Consider the following 19,217-nt stretch of genomic DNA (forward strand, 5'->3'; position numbering starts at 1 on the left):
ATTTCTTGTCAAATCTAATTTCTTTCTTTCTTTTTTTTTTTTGAGCTGGAGTCTCACTCTTTTGCCCTGGCTGGAGTGCAGTGGCATGCTCACAGCCCCTGCACTCTCGCCTTTCTGGGCTCAGGCGATCCTTCCTCCTCAGCCTTCCAAGTAGCTGGAACTACAGATGTGCATGCTACCATGCCCGGCTAACTTTTTGATTTATTGTAGAGACGAGGTCTTACCACATTGCCCAGGCTGATCTCGAACCCCTGGGCTCAGTCAGTCCTCTCACCTCCACCCCCCAAAATGCTGGGATTATAGGTATAATTCACCACACCTGGCTGTCAAGTTGTAAATGACCATGAAGGATGAGCCATTCAGAAGTGTTTTTAGTATCTTTTTTATTTTCATGATCCTGCTATTTTATAATATTAAGTTCTTTTAAGATGTGTTGTCTGTGTCACCATTTAAGGTTTTTCTTTTGTTTTTGTCTTGATTTTTTAAACCATCAGATGATCTTTGACTTGATAAGCCTAAGTTCCTGAAGAATTGGGGAAGGACCAACATTTGCTGAACACTAGTTATGTGCCAGCTCCTAGACTAAGGAGATAGGTACTTGACATACATCTTTATTTAATGCTCACAAGATCCCCATATTGTGATATGACTGCACTTAGCAGTAAGCAATATGAAGTGACTGGTTTTATTCTTTTCATAGCCTAGACCACAAACTAATTTCTTGTCACCTCATGAGATATTTTGTTCTGAAAGGACTCATTGAACTTAGATGTTGACAGATGGATACCTGGATTTCTAGGGGTTCATTGTATGTTGCTTCTAGCTCTGTTTATTTTTATTTTTTATTTTTATTTTTGAGTTGGAGTCTCACTCTGTCACCCAGACTGGAATGCAGTGGCCGCTCCCAGCCACCGCAGCCTCGACCTGCTGGGCTCCGGCGATCCTTCCACCTCAGCCTTCTAAGTAGCTGGAATTACAGGCCTGCGCTACCAGGCCCAGCTAATTTTTTGATTTATTGTAGAGATGAGGTCTTACCAAGTTGCCCAGGTGGGTCTCGAACCTGCGGGCTCAGGCAATCCACTCACCTCAGCCTCCCAAAATGTGGGATTACAGGCTGAGCCACCGAGCCCGGCTTCTGTTTAGTTTTAATCTGGTTTGTCCTGTCACTTTGAATCTAGCCAGGAGTGTCTAGAGAGAGAGATTATTTTTTTGCTCTTTTGATGACCACTTTGATGGGTAAATTTCTCCTTTCATTTGCTATCAGGACATGTCTATAACTGACCTTGCTACATGCTGGACTTTTGTATCCAAGACATTTGATAATGCCTTAAAGAAGTAGTTTCTAATTTGGTGAGCTATTAAAAGTCGATAATGTTAAGAAATATAGAAGAGGTAAACTTTCTGGTAAGGTGGTTTACTTTAATTAAGTTGGTGAGTGATTAATATGGACAATTGATGTGTTAACTTTAATCATATGCATTTAGATCTTAGTGTCAATAAGAGCCGTCTCAAGCCACTCTTACATTAATGGTAATACAGTATTCTTATGGTTGGCATGTGTCTTTCTAGTGATTCAGTTGATGGTTTAATAATATGTTTCTTTTTGTTTTGTTTTGTTTTTTGAGTTGGAGTCTCACTCAGTCGCCCAGACTGGAGTGCAGTGGCCGCTCCTGGCCACCGCAACCTCGACCCGCTGGGCTCCGGCGATCCTTCCGCCTCAGCCTTCCGAGTAGCCGGAATTACAGACACGCGCTACCATACCCGGCTGATTTTTTGATTTATTGTAGAGATGAGGTCTCGCCAGGTTGCCCAGGTGGGTCTCGAACCCACGGGCTCAGGCAGTTCACTCACCTTGGCCTCCCAAAGCGCGGGATTACAGGCTGAGCCACTGAACCTGGCTAACAATATGTTTTAAGTCTAATTTGAACCTGCTCCTATTAATGAGTTGTTGGAAAATTGCTGTTCAGGGCAGTATTTTGTTTTTAGTTTTCCTTTAAAATATTGCTGTTTGAGACCCGCCTAGGCAACTTGGCGAGACCTCATCTCTACAATAAATCAAAAAATCAGCCGGGTATGGTAGCGCGTGTCTGTAATTCCGGCTACTCGGAAGGCTGAGGCGGAAGGATCGCCGGAGCCCAGCGGGTCGAGGTTGCGGTGGCCAGGAGCGGCCACTGTACTCCAGTCTGGGCGACAGAGTGAGACGCCAACTCAAAAAAAAAAATAAACAAATAAAAATAAAAAAAATAAAATGTTGCTGTTATTTGAGATCTGAATAGTGTTTCTTAAAAGTTTGATGAAACTTATTATACATGGATCTTTATGGTTATTTTAGAGAGGACTTATGTATGAAGTGCATAAATTTTAAAATTGAATTATGATTGAGGATATTGCATGGAATTAGTCAGTTAATTTTCTTGGGGCATAGCAATGGTGTTAAAAAAAAAACAAAAACCCAAACCTAAACCAGATACTAATGTCCAATTCGTTTTAACAAGATTATTTTGTGTACCATGTGTAAGAGTTTTATTTTAACTACATGGAAGTATTTGTGCTGTCTTTTTACGATGCTTTCCACTGATAGTACTGCCCTTGTATATCTCTCAGTGTTTAGACTCAGATATGGCATCAGTATTGGCATTTAATTGCTAGCTTGGGCTTACTATTGTGCTGCTCAGAACAGGAAGCCAAAAGTCACATTTTAAAATGCAGGGCCCAGAAATTTCATCAAAACAGCAGCGTCAAGGTAAGGTGCACAACACTGGCCCTCATTTCTTTTGGTTTCTTTGCTTTAAAAAAAATTAAGAGCATGGCTTTATTTAATACTACTACTTTGTTTAAACAAAAGTAAAACCTCAGAACAAAGCCTGAAACAACATTTTACAGGGCCAGCTAGGAAAGAGATAAGAATTGGCTTAGGACTGTTGAAGAAACTTTTTCAAACACAAGTGGTACTCTGAGAGTTTGCTAGGCAAATATGTGACCAAAATTGCCTTTTTTGTACTAATAAACCTCGTGTCAGCTGACTGAGTGTAAATTAAACACAGGATCCTAGCAGTATTTTAGTAGTTCCAAGTGAAGAATTTAGCACTTCTCTAGAAATGGGAAACCCTACCTCTTCACTAAAGTAGGCATGATGCCTTGGTATTAGATCATATTTAATGTATTGTTCCTTTAACTTATAGGGAAAATGATTCAGCAAAGAAAAGGGAAATTAATAGGCATTTTAAAAATGTGTGTGTATTATTGATCTAGATTAGAATGTAATTCTTTTAAAGTTGGATGAAACTGTCTTTTTACAAGTAAAGAAACTGAAGCCTAGAGAAAGTAGATGGCTGGTAGATTACCCCACTAGTGAGTTAGGATGTTGAAATCCAAGTTTGCTTCCGGTTTGATTTTCTTGGTAGCACATTATCCTGACTTTTGATTGGACAAGATTGAAAACACATCACAAGGACATCTGAAAATTTCGTTTTTGGATTTATATCTGTTTAGGAAATTAGAAAAATCTAGTGCATTTATTTGCACTCTACAATTCACATGCATCACTTTTATGCAGTTATGAACTTCATTCAGTTAACATTATGCCAGATGCTAGGTTTATAAAGGCTAATAAGACAAAAATCTCTGCCCAAGTAATTTGTGTTATCTAACAAGAGGCAAGGTCTCTCTAATACTGTGCAATCAAAAATTATGAGTGTGACTTTTCTAATATTTAAGTGGAAAAATTAAGTGCTGAGAAAGAGCAATCAGGTCCTTGATATAAAAACATTCTTGTAGTTCTCTAGTGTTGTCATGTAACAAAAATACCTCAAACATTAGCATACTGGTTTATTCCTCAGCATGCACTTAATCTATTTTCTAGAGTAATTTTTCTATAACTTGTAAAAAAAACCTTATGAGATGCTGTTTAACACAAACTCTGGATAATATAAATTCTCTGTTTTCCAAGAATGTAGTCCTTGTTGAAAATCATTTTGAGATGTTGGAGCCCACTAAAATTGTTTCAGGTTAGAAGAACTTTCCAGATTGGTGATGGGTATAGGAGGGGGGATCATTTTACTATTATCTATTTCTGTGAATGTTTGAAAACTTCTGTAATAAAAAGTTGAGAAGAAAAGCCTTTGGATTTTTTCCCCTTCTGTTCATTCATTCAACAAATATTTGAGCATCTACTACATATTTGTTGAATAACTACTGTTCTAGACTGTGCTGTCCAATGTGGTAGTAGGTAGCTATTTAAATTAAAGAAAATTTTTTTTGAGTTGGAGTCTTACTCTGTTGCACAGCACAGGCTGGAGTGCAGTGGCATGATTATGGCTACTACAGCCTTGACTCGCTGGGCTCAGGTGATCTTTCCGCCTCAACCTTCCAAGTTGCTGGGACTCTAGGCATGCAACCACCATGCATGGCTAATTGTTTGATTTTATTGTAGAGATGGGATCTCGCTGTGTTGCCTGGGCTGGTCTCGAACTCCTGGGCTCAGGCAATCCTCTCACCTCAGCCTCCCAAAGTGCTGGGATTACAGGCATGAGCCAATGTGCCTGGCTAAATTTAAATTTTAATTAGATAGAATGAAATAAAAAATTTAGTTCCTCAGTCACTCTACTTATAGTTCAAGTGTTAAGTAGCCACATATATCAGTGACTGTTGTATTGGGCAGTACACATATGGAACATTTTCCTCATCAGGGAAGCTTCTCTTGGAGCTGTATTGGAACTTGAAGAAAAAATATTCCTGGCCTCATGAGCATTCATTCTAGCTTAGATGTGGGATGAAACAGGGAAATATATTGTGACAAGCACAGTAGAGATTGATAAAACTGGATATGGTAAAGCAAGCACCAGTGGTGGTTACTGTTTTATTTAGGATGTTCAGGAGATAAGAATATTTGAGCAGAGAGCTGAGGAAGTGATTAACAGAGCCGTGCAGATGTCTGGGAGGAAAGTGTTGGAGACAAGGGGGATGGCAAGTGCAAAGGCTTTGAGACAAAGCAGAGGCTGGTATGTTCCAGGAGCACCAAGGAGTTCATTGTAGCTGAGGGTTGCGGGCATAGAGGGAGTGTTAGGCAAGAAAGAGAATGGTAGGGGAGGAGGTCAGAGATAGTGGGAAGCCAGGCCCTTCGGGACCTTCTAGGCCACTATAACACTTTGATGTGACTGAGATAGGAAACCACTAAAGAGTTTTCCTTGAGGAGTAACATGATTGAATAAATTTGTGAGCCATCAGCATAAAGAATGTATTTAATACCTGTGAGTCTGAATGAGATTACCTAGGGAATGAAAGTAGAGAGAAAAAGAAAAGAGATTCAAAGCCCGAGTCCTGGGATAGTCAAACATTTCTAGGCTGGGGAGTTGGGAAGCCTCCAACAAAAGGTGATTAAGAAAGTGACCAATGAGGTAAGAGAATAATAAAGGAAGAGTGATTCTCCAGGCTGTATGTAAAGAAAGTGTATCAAGAGAGAGAATCTGGTATCATCCTGATACAAAACCAGACTGTAACATCACAAAAAAAGAAGTTACAGACCAATATGTCTTATGAATAGTGATATAGTGATATAGAAGTCAGCAAAATACTAGCAAATGCAATCCAGCAGTACATAAAAAGGATTGTACACCATGACCAAGTGGAATTTAGCCCAGGAATACAAGGTTAGTTTAACATCAAAAATCAATTAACATGCTGTGTCAATAGAGTATGGGCAAAAACCACATGATCATCTCAATAGACACAGCCAAAAGCATTTAACGTGTTTTCAGGATGAAAACACTCAAAAAACTAGGGATAGAAGAGAACTTCCTCTGCTAATAAAAACATCTATGAAAACCCACAAGTAACATCAGATTCTGTGGCCAAAGACTGAATGCTTTTCCCTAAGATTAGGAACAAGACAAGGATGTCTGTTCTTGCACTTCTTTTTTTTTTTTTTTTTGAGTTGGAGTCTCACTTTGTCACTCAGACTGGAGTGCAGTGGCCGCTCCCGGCCACCGCAGCCTCTCCTGCTGGGCTCCAGCGATCCTTCCTTCTCAGCCTTCCGCGTAGCTGGAACTACAGGTGCGCACTACCACGCCCGGCTAATTTTTTGATGTATTGTAGAGATTAGGTCTCACCAAGTTGCCCAGGCGGGTCTCGAACCCGCGTGCTCAGGCAATCCACTCACCTCAGCCTCCCAAGGGCGCAGGATTACAGGCTGAGCCACCGAGCCTGGCTTGTTCTTGTACTTCTATTCGATATACTGAAGGGTCTTGCCAGAGGAATTAGGCAAGAAAAAGAACATCTAAAATAAAAAACTTATTTTATGTGCAGATTACATCATCCTATATATAGAAAGCACCAAAGAAGCCCCAAAAAGCTACTGGAGCTAATAAAAAAATTCAGCCGAGTTATAGGACACAAAATGAATACACAGAAATCAGTTGTGTTTTTATATACCAGCAATGGCAATCTGAAAAGGAAATTAGGAGAGTAATTCTGTTTACAATAGCATCCAAAAGAATAGAATACCTAGTAATGAATTTAAACAAGGAGATTGAAGAAGTGTACACTGAAAACTGTAAATATTGCTAAAATAAATTAAAAGCTTAAATAAGTGGAAGACTCTCCCATGTTCATGGATTAGAAGACTGTAATAGTCAAGATGTGGTGCTGGCATAAGGGTAGGCATATAAATCAGTGGAATACAATTAAGAGTCTAGAAGTGAACCCCTACATTTATGATGAGGTACCAAGACAATTCAGTGAGGGAAAGAACAGTCTTTTGAATAGATGGTGTTGGGACAACTGGATATCCACGTGCAAAAGAATGAAGATGAAGCCTTCCCTCATATCTACACAAATAGTAACTCATTGTGGATCACAGACCACAACTTAAGAGCTAAAACTGTTACACTTTTAGAAGAAAACATAGGAGTAAATCTTCAGGATCTTTAGTTCAGCATTGGTTTTTTACACTTCTTACATATGGCACCAAAAGCACTAGTGACAAAAGAAAACTAGTCTTCATTGAGAGTAAAAGCGTTTGTGCTGCAAAAGTACCATCAAGAAAGTGAAAAGACAACCCACAAAATGGGAAAAAGTATTTGGAAGTCATTTTTCCAATAATGGATTGGTAACTAGAATATTCATAGAACTCTTACAACGCAATAATGAAAGCCACATAACCCAATAAAAATGGTAAATGATCTAAATAGATATTTTCCCAAAGAAGATTTACAAATGACCAATAAGCACAGAAGATGCTTAATATTTTTAGCCTTTAGGGAAGTGCAAAATAAACTACCATGAGTACTACTTTACATTCACTATGGTGGCTGTAACCAGAAATACAACATTGTGAAGAATTTGGATCCCACATATATTGCTGGTAGAAATAGGAAATGGTGCAGCCTCTGTGGGAAAGGTTGGCAGTTCTTCAAAATGTTAAACATAGAGTTACCATATGAGCTAACAGTTCACTCCTAGGTGTATACTCAAGAGAAATGAAAGCTTATGTCACACAAAATTTTGTACATAAATGTTTACAGTAGTATTGATAATAGCCACAAAGTATTGATAACAGCCACAAATGTTCCTAAGTTGATAAATGGGTAAACAAAATGTGGTATATCCATGTACTTGAATATTGTTTAGCCATAAAAAGGAACGAAATACTGAAACATACTACAACATGAATGAATCCTGGAAATCATCATGCCAAGTGAAATAAGCCGGTCACCAGAGACCACATACTCTTTGATTCTTTTTATATGAAATGTCCAGAAAAGGCACATATATAGAGACAGGAAGTAAATTAGTGGTTGCCTAGGGCCAAGGGTGTTGGGAGAAATGGAGAGTGATTGCTAATGGGTAATGACTTTCTTTTGGGGGTGATGATTATATTCTAAAATGTGGTGATGGTTGCACAACTCTGAATATACAAACTCACTGAACTGTACAGTTTAAATTGGTGAATTGTATGATATGTTAATTATATCTGAGTATTGTAAAGTTTTGTTTGTTTTTAAAAGAAGGGAGTGTCCTATATCAAATGCTGCAGATAAATCAAGTAAGATAAGAACTGAGAGAGAATTGACCTTGTTTTTAGCACTGAAGGAGTCATTGATGACCTTGACAAGAACTGTTTTGGTAGAGTGGTGGAGTGGGTTCAAGAGAGACTGGAAAGGGACAAATTGGAGACAGTGAGTATAGACAACTCTTGAGAAAGTTTGTGTAAAGAGAATAGAGAAATTGAGTAGCTGCTGAAAGGTTCAAGAGAGTTTTAAGATAGGATATGCTACTGGAAACAATCCATTAGAAAGGGAAAAGTTGATGTTGCTGGAAAGAGATGAGAGTTACTGTTGAGAGACCTTGGTCTCATGGAATATAGCATATGGCTACAGTTGCAAGTAGATAAGGGGTGAGAGCATGTGCAGGTTCTCATCTGAGTACTTCTGTTTTATTTTATTTCATTTTATTTTTTATGAATTGAGAGTGAGATGTAGGAGGAACTGGATGTTTGGGAAAAGAGAAGGCATGGAAAACTTACTTAAGAGAGTAGAGGAGTGAATGAACTAGAAAAATGTAGTAGAATTGTCAGGTAGCACTAAAGACCCACATAAGGTTAGTGGTGATGATTTAAAGGGAGTGAGACCAATTTGTAAGGACTTGTCATTTTCTCTAGCCACATTCATTCACATGGATGCAGATATTGAGACTTAACATGGTTTTGCCAGGGAAGTACAAGTATATAATCCCTTGTCTGCAATTCTGAAATCAAAAGTATTCTGAAAATTCATAGTTTTTGTTTTGGTAGGTTTGGCAAACTATTGTGGTGATAACACCTGACCCAAATGGCTATAAAGCTAGTTACAAGCTTTTTAAAATCCCACTTATGTGGAAATATTCATATATTTTTCTGCAAAAGTATTGTGTTTAACTTTTGGGTTGTGGCCTCAAACTCCACTGATGGATACTTTCTAAAACACTAAAAAGAAGTCCAAGACACACCAATCCCCAAGGGATTGAGGCTCTGTATGACAAAGGACAACCTGCGAGGGAGCTGAGGATCTATATATACCAGGATTGATTATCCTGATTATGGGATCTTGTCCACCTGGGTAAGGAGGGAAGCGGGATACTGAAAGGGTGGCAGGATCAATAAGGAGAGGAAGAGGGATACTGAAAGGGTGGCAGGATCAATGGGTTATTGATTCTGGTAGGGGCTAAAGAATTATTGGCATCTAAGTGCCAAAGGGAGAATGCTGAAAAGATAGGGAGAGATTTGTTTCAGCTGGGCTTTTGATTCTTAAAGGATATAATTACAAAATACAAGTTCTACCTTTTCCTTATCTTACTTGTAAATCCTCTTTTAGTTCAGAGTAACTTCCTCTTTATTCTTTCAGTACAGATGATACATTGTATGGTGTCATTAAAACAAATCTTGCCAAAGAATGCAATAGTAATTCAACTGTTGTCCCAAAGAATGTACAGTACCTCTTCTCACCTTTGTTTATGAAGAGAAAAAACAAAAAAGATACACACCAGGACATCTATCTAGTGACCAAGGGGCAGAATATTTGAAACGGGAACTTTTGGAAAATGTAAGCAATAACACCCTCCATACATTGTTACTTGGGTATAGGTTAGAAAGAATGGCTTAATGTGGTCACTTAGGAAAAGCAAATTGGCAAAAAGAAATTCTTTATAGCATTTGAGTTGCTTAATTCTTACTCTGTCTTTACACATCAGGGTCTAATACTGATAGTGATTTACTTACACTTCTAGTTAATGATTAGACATTGGGAGACACTATATCATGCCTAATGAGATATAGTATCTGATGAGAAAGTTTTCTGTGTTGACTAATAAATTTTAACCCAAATGGACACGCTTAGGGAAAAATTATGACCTTTGAAATATTTTAGGACTTGTGCTGAGAAAGCAGTACTACTTTATTCAGTGAATGAATTTATCATTCCTTCCAAATCACAGGTGTTAGCTGTAGCTCCATAGCGGAGGTGTGATGCAGTGCTGAATCAAAAAGTAGAAAAACAAATCAAATCTTTAAAAGCCAGGGCAGTGAGGCAGAGTTGGGCTGCCTTTTGAGTGGTAGTCTCTAGCTATACATTCTCTTATTTTAGTAACCAAAGGTGGGTTATTTTTAACTTCAGTATTAAGATGCCTCTTGGACTTCATTCGCATGCCTCAATTTCCTTTCATTCTTCCCTATATTATTCTTCTTGGAAATATTATACTTGCCCTTGTACAAGACGGTTACTTTTTATCCTTATACAGAAGATCTACAAGAGTACTTCCTACTTGACGCTTTCATTTTAGAAATATTATTGAATAATCACTGTATAAAAGACAGTGGTGAAGTTCCATGGGGTGAGGGGTGAGAATTTGAATTAGACCTATCCCCTGCTTCAAGAAGCGTGTAGTCAAGCAAACAAAATAACATAAAAACAAATAACCAAAATTCTTGGTGAGGATGTATTGAAGAATTCAGAAGAGGGAGAAATTAATGATTGTTTGGGGGAATTAGAGAAGGCTTCAGGAATGGCATGGCATTTGATCTGGTCTTTCAAAAAAAAGTATAAGCCGGGCTCGGTGGCTCAGCCTATAATCCCGTGCCTTTGGGAGACTGAGGTGAGTGGATTGCCTGAGCCCGCGGGTTCGAGACCCGCCTGGGCAGCAAGACCTCATCTCTACAATAAATCAAAAAATCAGCCGGGCGTGTAGCGCATGCCTGTAATTCCGGCTACTTGGAAGGCTGAGGCAGAAGGATCGCCGGAGCCCAGCAGGCAAGGCTGCGGTGGCCGGGAGCGGCCACTGCACTCCAGTCTGGGCGACAGAGTGAGACTCCAACTCAAAAAAAAAAAAAAAAGGTATAGATAAGATTTTAGATAGGCTGAGGTTGGGAGGAGACCTTCAAGATAGAGGGATTGTGTGATCCGAGGATAGTAGGGGAAGTTGTAGGTCATGCAAGGGGTATAGCAGTTATTTCATAGAATAAGTGATTCGAGAGAGGATCACTTTTCCTCCAATTTATCAGGTTCTAGTTGGGAAAAGTCCTATAAAAAAGTGTGTACTTTTCAAGTATTGACTCACCATTTTTGTGCATTTTCTGTGTGTTTTACATTTTTTATTTTTTCACTCTACTTTTCCCTCATTTCACATCTTATTTGTTATCTACTTTTGAAAATCAGTAGAAAGGAAAATTGAATTACTGTACTTGTTGGAAAAAAGTAGAAAGGAAAATTAAATTACTGTACTTGTTGATTGTTAGCAACTGTGGTGATTTAGCTGTGGAAGGTAATGAATTTTTTATACCAAATAGGGTTTAGGGATTATCTATGAGTATTACCTATGTTGACAGTGTTCCTATTTATTGAATACTTATATTTTGCTAAGTACTTTACTTATATCATCTTTTTTTATTCTCAGAGCAACTTTATAAGGTATAATTACCACTTTATAAGGTAAGGAAACTGAATTTCAGAGAGGTCAAGTAACTTGTCTCAAATTGCACAGCTAGTTAGGGGCAGAGCTGGAATTCAAGACTCAGCTATGTCAGACTCTTTGGCAAATATTTATTGTTACTTTGAACTGTGCAGCACACATTTCACATAACTGGAAGCTCATACCTAGAAGCATTAGATCTTAGAAAACGAGAGATGGAGATCTGCAACTGATACTTGGAAAATCTGTTTAATAAATAAAAGAGATTTAAATAGAAAACACTGTAACTGGAATTAATTCACACCTTTTTTACTGAGATGTCAAGGTACCTGGCAGTAAAAGGTGCTACAGAAAAGGTCAAGGAGAGGGGCTGGAGGTGTAGAGGAAGCACCAAGGATCTATTCCTTCTCCTCTTTTCCTGAGGAGAACCAGCTTCTTCCTTTGAGAAAAGTACCCGAGAGAGGATAATCTTTATCATTTTAATAGTAAAAGAATGAGAAGTATTTTAAAATTTTTAATTCACTTGGATTAAATAATGTTTTGTTTTTGTTTTTAATTCAAGTACTCTTAAGGATGGTTTCTTTTCTTTTTTTTAAAAAAAGGGTCATTCTCACCTACTTAAAACAAACCATCCAGGTTTGTTAAATAGGCCATCTGGCCTGTGTTAGATATATGAGAAGGAGAATATCATTGGGGAAGAGGTATTATTGATAATGGCAATGATAAAAAGTGCAGATAGTAGTAGTACTCTGTATTAGAGTCAGGCTATTATATATTAATTCCTTTTGTTTAAAAATACTAAAAAAGCCGGGCTTGGTGGCTCAGCCTGTAATCCCATGCCTTTGGGAGGCTGAGGTGAGTGGATTGCCTGAGCCCATGGGTTTGAGACCTGCCTGGGCAGCGAGACTTCATCTCTACAATAAATCAAAAAATCAGCTGGGCGTGGTAGCGCATGCCTGTAATTCCGGCTACTTGGAAGGCTGAGGCGGAAGGATTGCCGGAGCCCAGCAGGTCGAGGCTGCGGTGGCCGGGAACAGCCACTGCCCTCCAGTCTGGGCGACAGAGTGAGATTCCAATTAAAAAAAAAAAAATACTAAAAAGGTGTAGGTGTGTGTGAATGATAAAGCAAACTACAATGGTATTTTCTACCAGAAATAATTATTTCCCTCTGTATATATTTCTTGAGCTACTTAACTGGCCCACACAGGGGGTAGACTGGTGAGTATATTCAGATAGAGTCTCCATTCTTGGTGAAGCATATAGTCATACAGTCAGCTAGTGAAGGAAATAGACAGCAATCAGTAATCCATGAATAAAATATACAGTAAGTACAACAAAGACATAATGCATGTTTGTGGTGTGTGTGGTAAGAAAGGTTTCCCCGAGGAAGAGATGGTCAAACTGACATTTAATGAATATGTAGAGAAGGAGTGGGAGGTAAGGAGGTAAGTGGCTAGGAAGCCTGCTCTGGGTAGTATGTGCACAAAAAGTGGCTCTGTGGGGAGAGTGTCTACGTAGCATTTCAGGTATAGAATGAAGCCTGGTGGGACTGGAGTATAGAGGCAGAAGGTTAGGCTAGGTTGGAGAGGTGGACAGGACCTCGTGGTATCCAGACAAATGTCCTGACACGTTTGCATTTTGAAAATATTACTTTTACTACAATGAAGAGGACAAAATGGAAGAGAGACAAGAGTGAATGTGAGGAAATCAACCCTAATCCCATTCATGAGGACGGAGCCTCATGACTCAATCACTTCCCAAAGGTCATACCTCCCAATATTGTTGCATTGGAGATTAAGTTTTCAACACATGGATTTTGGGGGACATATTCAGAAGACTGTAGTGACTTGGAAATCTTATTTTTGGGGGATAAGGAGTCAACCATTCAGTGTCTCCAGAAAAGACTCTGCTTTCCTGCCTAGGAAATCATATACTTGGCTGTTAGTTTTTTTATAAATAGGTTGGGGAAAAGGAACAGCAGTTTTCAGATACTAGCATAGAACTTTTTCCTGGTACCCCATTTCAGACTTCCGTGCCTGGTATTACACTCTGTAGCTTTTTTGGTTCCGTTTTTCCAAAAAATAAAATTTCTCTTAGTGAGAGGAGGTGGTAGAGGTGCTCAGTCACTTGACTGTGTGGGGTAATTGGGATAATGAAGAAGTCTCAAGCTTCCCCTTTCTCCTACATTGCATGGTAACTGCCACTCAGCTGATCCTCACAGGGGTTCTGTGGCCTAACATAATCGGCTTCACCCTCACCTTTATTCCCTCTGTGCACTTGGGTAATAACTTCCTTTTAGACAATTGTATGAAAATATGCTCACAGTAGCTCTCCCTTTCTCTTTTCTCTCATGGGTTAATACATTCATTTTATTCCTCTGTAGTCTTTTAGAGGGATTGAGACGGGTGATGAGATAAACTAATGTGTCGGTCTCCCATTTTTAACTGATTCTGGCATGTATTTTTCTAGTGAAAATATTATAGATGCTGAATAGTACTGTCAGTGCCATTCCTCTTATTTGTTATGGGTTGGATAGGTTTTTGTGACTGACCTGAAAACCTACCTACATCTGTGGTTTTCCCCTAGAACTAAAGATACAGTCAAACCTTTCTGAATTGATTATCTGGAGGAATTGTAGCAAACTAGAACAAAAATATTTTATGCATCTCCATTTTCTGAGCCACATGGAAAATTACTACAAAAATTATATTATTGTTAAAAAGCTCTAATAAATAACAGGAACTTGAAGTTTAGTGGAAAAGTTTGTCCATGAAGTTAAAGCTATAAGAATTGAACTTAGAAGCCAGTATCCCTAAAGCTTCATTTTCAGCAACTTTTTTGAAAGCCATTTTCCTAGTTAAATTTAAACTCAGTGATAGTGGGAAATAATAATGGCCATGGGAATAGTTTGTGTAACTGTGTTGTTGTTGCTTTCTTACCTTCAACACAGCAGAATCTTCTGAAATATTGACCTGAATAAACTAGACTTAGCAAGATAGACCAATAAAACAACCTTTTAAATTATGAATGACAAAGAATAGCCATGCGAAACACTTGTGTAGTGAAAATGCAGCCCAGAATGTGTGGGTACACAGAGTGCTTGAAAGTAAATGTTGCACCAACATGGTGCTCGAATTGCAGAGACCACTGCAAGGGTAGTAGATCCACTGCAGTTGTGTGGCTCCAATTTTCAGCCTTTGGCAGGGGCACATGGAGCTGACTTCCAGAGGATCACCTGTTGTGCCGGGGAAGCCTTCCATGAGCTCTTGCTCCCCAGTGGCCATGACTGCCCCAGTCTCAAGGGACCTAAGATGATTAAGAAAACCAGGATTCATTGTTGTAATCTGTTGTGTGACTGGAACACGGTAAGGGCAATGAAATGCAGTCAGTCATTCTGTTGTTTTCCTTCCTTTTTATTTTTCTCTTTCTCTTCTTTTTATTAACCTCTCTCCCCAACCTTGCTTTTGACAGAATATTGACTAGGAACCAGAAGCCCATTTTTGCTTAGCCTTAAGGGCAGCTGTTTACACAGCAACAATGTTACATAGGTTTACTATGTCGTATGTCTGTGTAACACTGGATTTGGATCTTGTTTTAAGCTGCCAGAAATGACTGTGATGAAGTAGGAGAGATAAACTGATAGATTGGCTGCCAGAAAGATGTTGGGAATCAATCAGATAAACAGGGTAGAGAAATAGCTTGCTGTTTTCTAGTGATAATAAACCAGTGGCTTCTGGTCCCCGCATTTTAAAACATAATTGCTGTGGTAGTAATGCCCAAAATAAGCAAATGAAAAACACAGGAGGTTTTGTAATTGTGATTGAGATGTCCTTTTTTTCACTTTTGCGTAAAGATTCATCTTTTGGAAGTGAATATTTTTCTAAACTTGTTTTACTTCTTCTAGCACCTAGTTACAAAAACAAATGAAAATTAGAAAGTAAACTACTTTCAGAGGAATTTATTCCTCCTTCTTCGTGTTCCCACAGGCTTCAGCTGTTTTACTTGGTGAAGTAACTGTATTGCTACCACGACGCCTCACCTACAAAATAATTGCTAATTTTTGTGAAGACACAAGTTTTAAAGTTACATCTGCATTATTGACAGATGATTAGCAGGAACTAGTTTATTTTAGCATCTTCCCTTAGATTTTTCTCAGATTTTTGGAATTTTAATCTCTTGCTGTTTCTCTGCATATAGCACTTATAGTCTTATAGTTTATTGTAATTTAGGATTTTCCTCCTTTAATATTTAACTTTTAAATCTATTGCTTCTCATCACCTTGGACTTTACGATCTAGTGCAAATTCTTAAGTCTGTTTGAAAGGTATAGATTTAGATTTTGATGAGATGCAGTGGAGTAAGGATTAAGAAGACAGTAGGAGAGTCATTTAGAGTAACTCCCATGAAATTGTGTGAGATGAGAGCCTGGTCCTCTGTGTTATATTTGCAGCATACACAAATGACTTTCTTTAGGTTCCCTCTTAAAGTTGTTGTGGCTGTGAGTGTGTTGGTGTCATGTGTGGTTAAATCACTTAGTAGCAAGCATGGTAGAATGGCAGCTATGGAAAGCTGGAGGATGGAGTCCACACTTTTAATTGTATACAATAAAGTCTTTGCCTGAGGAAGACCTTTCTGACTGCTTGAAGTTATAGTTCAGAAGTTAACCTTGCACCATTATCCTGTTGGTGATGTATCTCCCTTTTTGCACATAGCCCTTCCCATCTGACCTTTTAAAGATTCTCCATCGATACCGATGGGGTAGACAAAACTAATCATAAAAACAATGAAGGGATTGTTGTATACTCATTGATCCATTTGAAATGAACTGCAGTACAATAAGTCCTCCAAATGAACTTCTTTTCTCAGCTATTGCTATAATCACCTTTTTATATATATATAAATATGAAAGGGTTAGTGGAATTCAGTCATGCTCTTGCCACTGGGTTGTCCTTATTGATTGTAGTTTCAGAGCTGTCACTATGCCATTCAGAATTCCTTCTGTGCCCTTTTAAAGTCAGTTGGCACAGGAGATGATAAATTAATCAGTTGCTTTCCTTTTTTCCCTAGCTCCTTCGAGAACTCATAGAACGCAAGACAAGCTCCTTGGATCCCAACGATCAGGTGGCCATGGGAAGGTAATTTAGATATGGCTTTCTATTCATGCAAGCAGACTATATAATAGTTTCTCCCCTTGGGTCCTCTTAATTCTACCTCCAAAACAGTGATTGGCCCTAAAATTATCAAAATTAAGCAAGATAATAAAGGCTAGTAAGACACAGTAATTGTTACATTGCTGTAAATGCAATTTGAAAAGAGATTATGAAACACTATGCGTTTGTTTTAGGGATTGTTTTACAAAGTCTTTCCTTTGCTCTTTGCTCTCTGGTTGGGGTTGTGATTGTATCCATATCAGTCTGTTGACCAGAGGATAAAAAGCAGTTACCCAAATGTGTGTTCTCAGCTGTCAGAACATGGCACTATGTACAACAGGTTCCTTGCTCCTCATTGAATCTGCTTTGTTAGAATCTGCCCTAATTTAGACCTCCACCCCTTCAGTAAAAGCTTCAGCACAATTAGAAATGGAAGGTGGCAGCATTACCCAGATGTTAGGGTAGAATGTAAAGTAGTGAAGGAAGTTCCTGTGGTCGGAAAATAAAAGGGGCATTTAGAGTGCTTCCTAATGAATAGTGTACATTTAAAAAGCCATGAGCCATAATTTGCAAAAGCATGAAAGGAAACAAAAGCTGCAAGTGCCAGAATGGGATTCTGGGCAGAGCAGCATTTCAAGAAAGCATTGATGAAATAATTTTATTTGAGTAAAATATTATTTGAATTTTAGGGTGGGATGTTGTTGATACTCCGTTTATCACTGGAATGTTATAGAGAGCTGTTCACTATAAATTTAATGTGATAGAGCAAATTGCATTTAAGTGGTGATTATATTGTACATTTATCTGACTTTACAATAAAATAGATTATGGTAATTAAGATTATATTAAGATTACAGTAATTGGATTTCCCTAGATTTTTTCCCCCCCATGTTGAGTCTTCATTGTATAAATCAGGTAAGATGACTAGCTGCTGCTGCTATTTCTTCTTCTCTTTCTTTTTTTCACATTTGTTCATATGAACAATTTATGAAGATTTTCTTAGCCTAGTGTCCCTCACTAAAAAGTTAATTCCTTCTTATCTAAATTGACTGCAGAATTTATGAATCTTGTTTGGATCCTGATTCATATACCCCAACTGTAAAATTGAGACATTCTGGAAAATTTGAAGACTGAATAATTGATAATAATTGTTGTTGTTTTTTAAATGTGATGATGTTATTGAGATTATGTTGGGAGGAAAAGAGTCCTTGTCTTTTAGTAAAAGATGCCAAAATATTTATACATGACATGAAAATGACTAAAGGTAGTATCAGTAATGGGTAATTATGATACAAAGTAGCAAACACTGGAAAGCATAAGAAAAAGCACTTGCTTATTACTAAAGGGAAAGTTAAATTTAAAGAATTCATATATTCAAGCCAACGAGCAGTTGCGACATTAGTAGTAGAACATGCTGCATAGCTAAAACATTAAAAGAAAGCCCAAGCAGCTATACTCATTTTGATTGGTTTTCCTGCAGACTGGTAGATTTAGTGTTTGTCAACAACAACTTCAAAAACTAAGGAGCATTTTTAACCAAATTTGCTGTAGTATTTCCCTGCTGCCATTTGTTGTTGTTGGTTTTTTTTTTTTTTTTTTTAAACCTTTGCACAAATCCTCTTCAATTGATTAGCTGCCTTGGCCCCAAACTAACTCGAGGAACTTGATGTAGGTTTATGATTTCTTTCTGCAGGGTTGTTAGTGAGAAAAATTTCAATTTGTCAATACATATAACTGTTTCTGTTAGTGATAATGCAAAATGTTGCTTGCGTATTTCCCAGACAGTGGCTTGCAATCCAGAAGTTACGAAGCAAAATCCACAAGAAAGTAGATAGGAAAGCCAGCAAAGGAAGGAAACTTCGGTGAGTTACTTTTTGGAAAAAGTTTTAACATGTGTTGTATCTCTTCTCTGGCATTTTGGCTATGTCATTTTTCTTTTTCTTCCTTTTCTTCTGATGATTCTGATGTTTCTAAGGATTAGAAAAATAACCAAAATTGTATTTGAAGGATTTTTTGCGACTCAAATGTTTCTTACTCTAAAATGGAAATATAATTTTACCGACTTTTAGTTTTATTGTTATTGAATGGATGGATGAAATAATATTTGCATTTCACTATAATAAGAAAACAGAAGTAAGATAGAAATTATTTTAACTTAAACAAGTGGTTTCTATAGAATAAGTCATTTTATTCTCTTATTTAGAATTGATGGTCCATTTTCATGATTTCATATGTGTACACAGTATGCTAAAAAGATATAAATGAAGGACTGCAAAAAATGTAAATGGTTTGCTTAAGTGAGATGAGAAATCAAATTTTTATGAGAAAATTGAGATATTTCTGACTTCAGGAAAACCTTCCACCCTTTGAACTTTTAAGGAATCTTATAAGGATATAGACAAAAGAAGGAGCAAGAGTCAGAATTGACACTGCTATACTTTTAGACTTGGTAATGGTGTGTATGTGTGTGTATGAGACATAATATCACACAGGGTCTTGGTGTGAAAGCAACTGCTTGTAATTCAGGTGCACACTAAAAGAAAATCCTAAACTCATTGTGTTAGGACAGTTTTAGACAGATAAGCTAATACCACATCCTTATTAGAGCCTACCTGTCATTACATGCCCTTTA

At 38.0% G+C, this 19,217-nt stretch overlaps 1 protein-coding gene across 2 annotated transcripts in view; it reads left to right on the forward strand.

The window, feature by feature from the left end:
* The window catches only part of AATF (apoptosis antagonizing transcription factor), a 97,134-nt gene that overhangs the window by 44,578 nt on the left and 33,339 nt on the right, over nucleotides 1-19,217 (forward strand). The window contains exons 9-10 of one of the 2 annotated variants that reach the window (XR_002482467.1): nucleotides 16,503-16,570; nucleotides 18,371-18,447. Coding sequence is in view for 1 of the 2 variants with exons in the window: in XM_008066949.1 (XP_008065140.1) it covers nucleotides 16,503-16,570; nucleotides 18,367-18,447 (149 nt within the window). In the remaining variant the exon portion in view is untranslated. Of the gene's footprint in view, nucleotides 1-16,502; nucleotides 16,571-18,366; nucleotides 18,448-19,217 lie in introns of both variants that reach the window. The other variant, XM_008066949.1, reaches the window with a different exon arrangement.

Source organism: Carlito syrichta, unplaced genomic scaffold (genome assembly GCF_000164805.1).
Source record: "Carlito syrichta isolate Samal-C Ts95f unplaced genomic scaffold, Tarsius_syrichta-2.0.1 Scaffold309200, whole genome shotgun sequence".
In the NCBI taxonomy this organism is placed as follows: domain Eukaryota; kingdom Metazoa; phylum Chordata; class Mammalia; order Primates; family Tarsiidae; genus Carlito; species Carlito syrichta.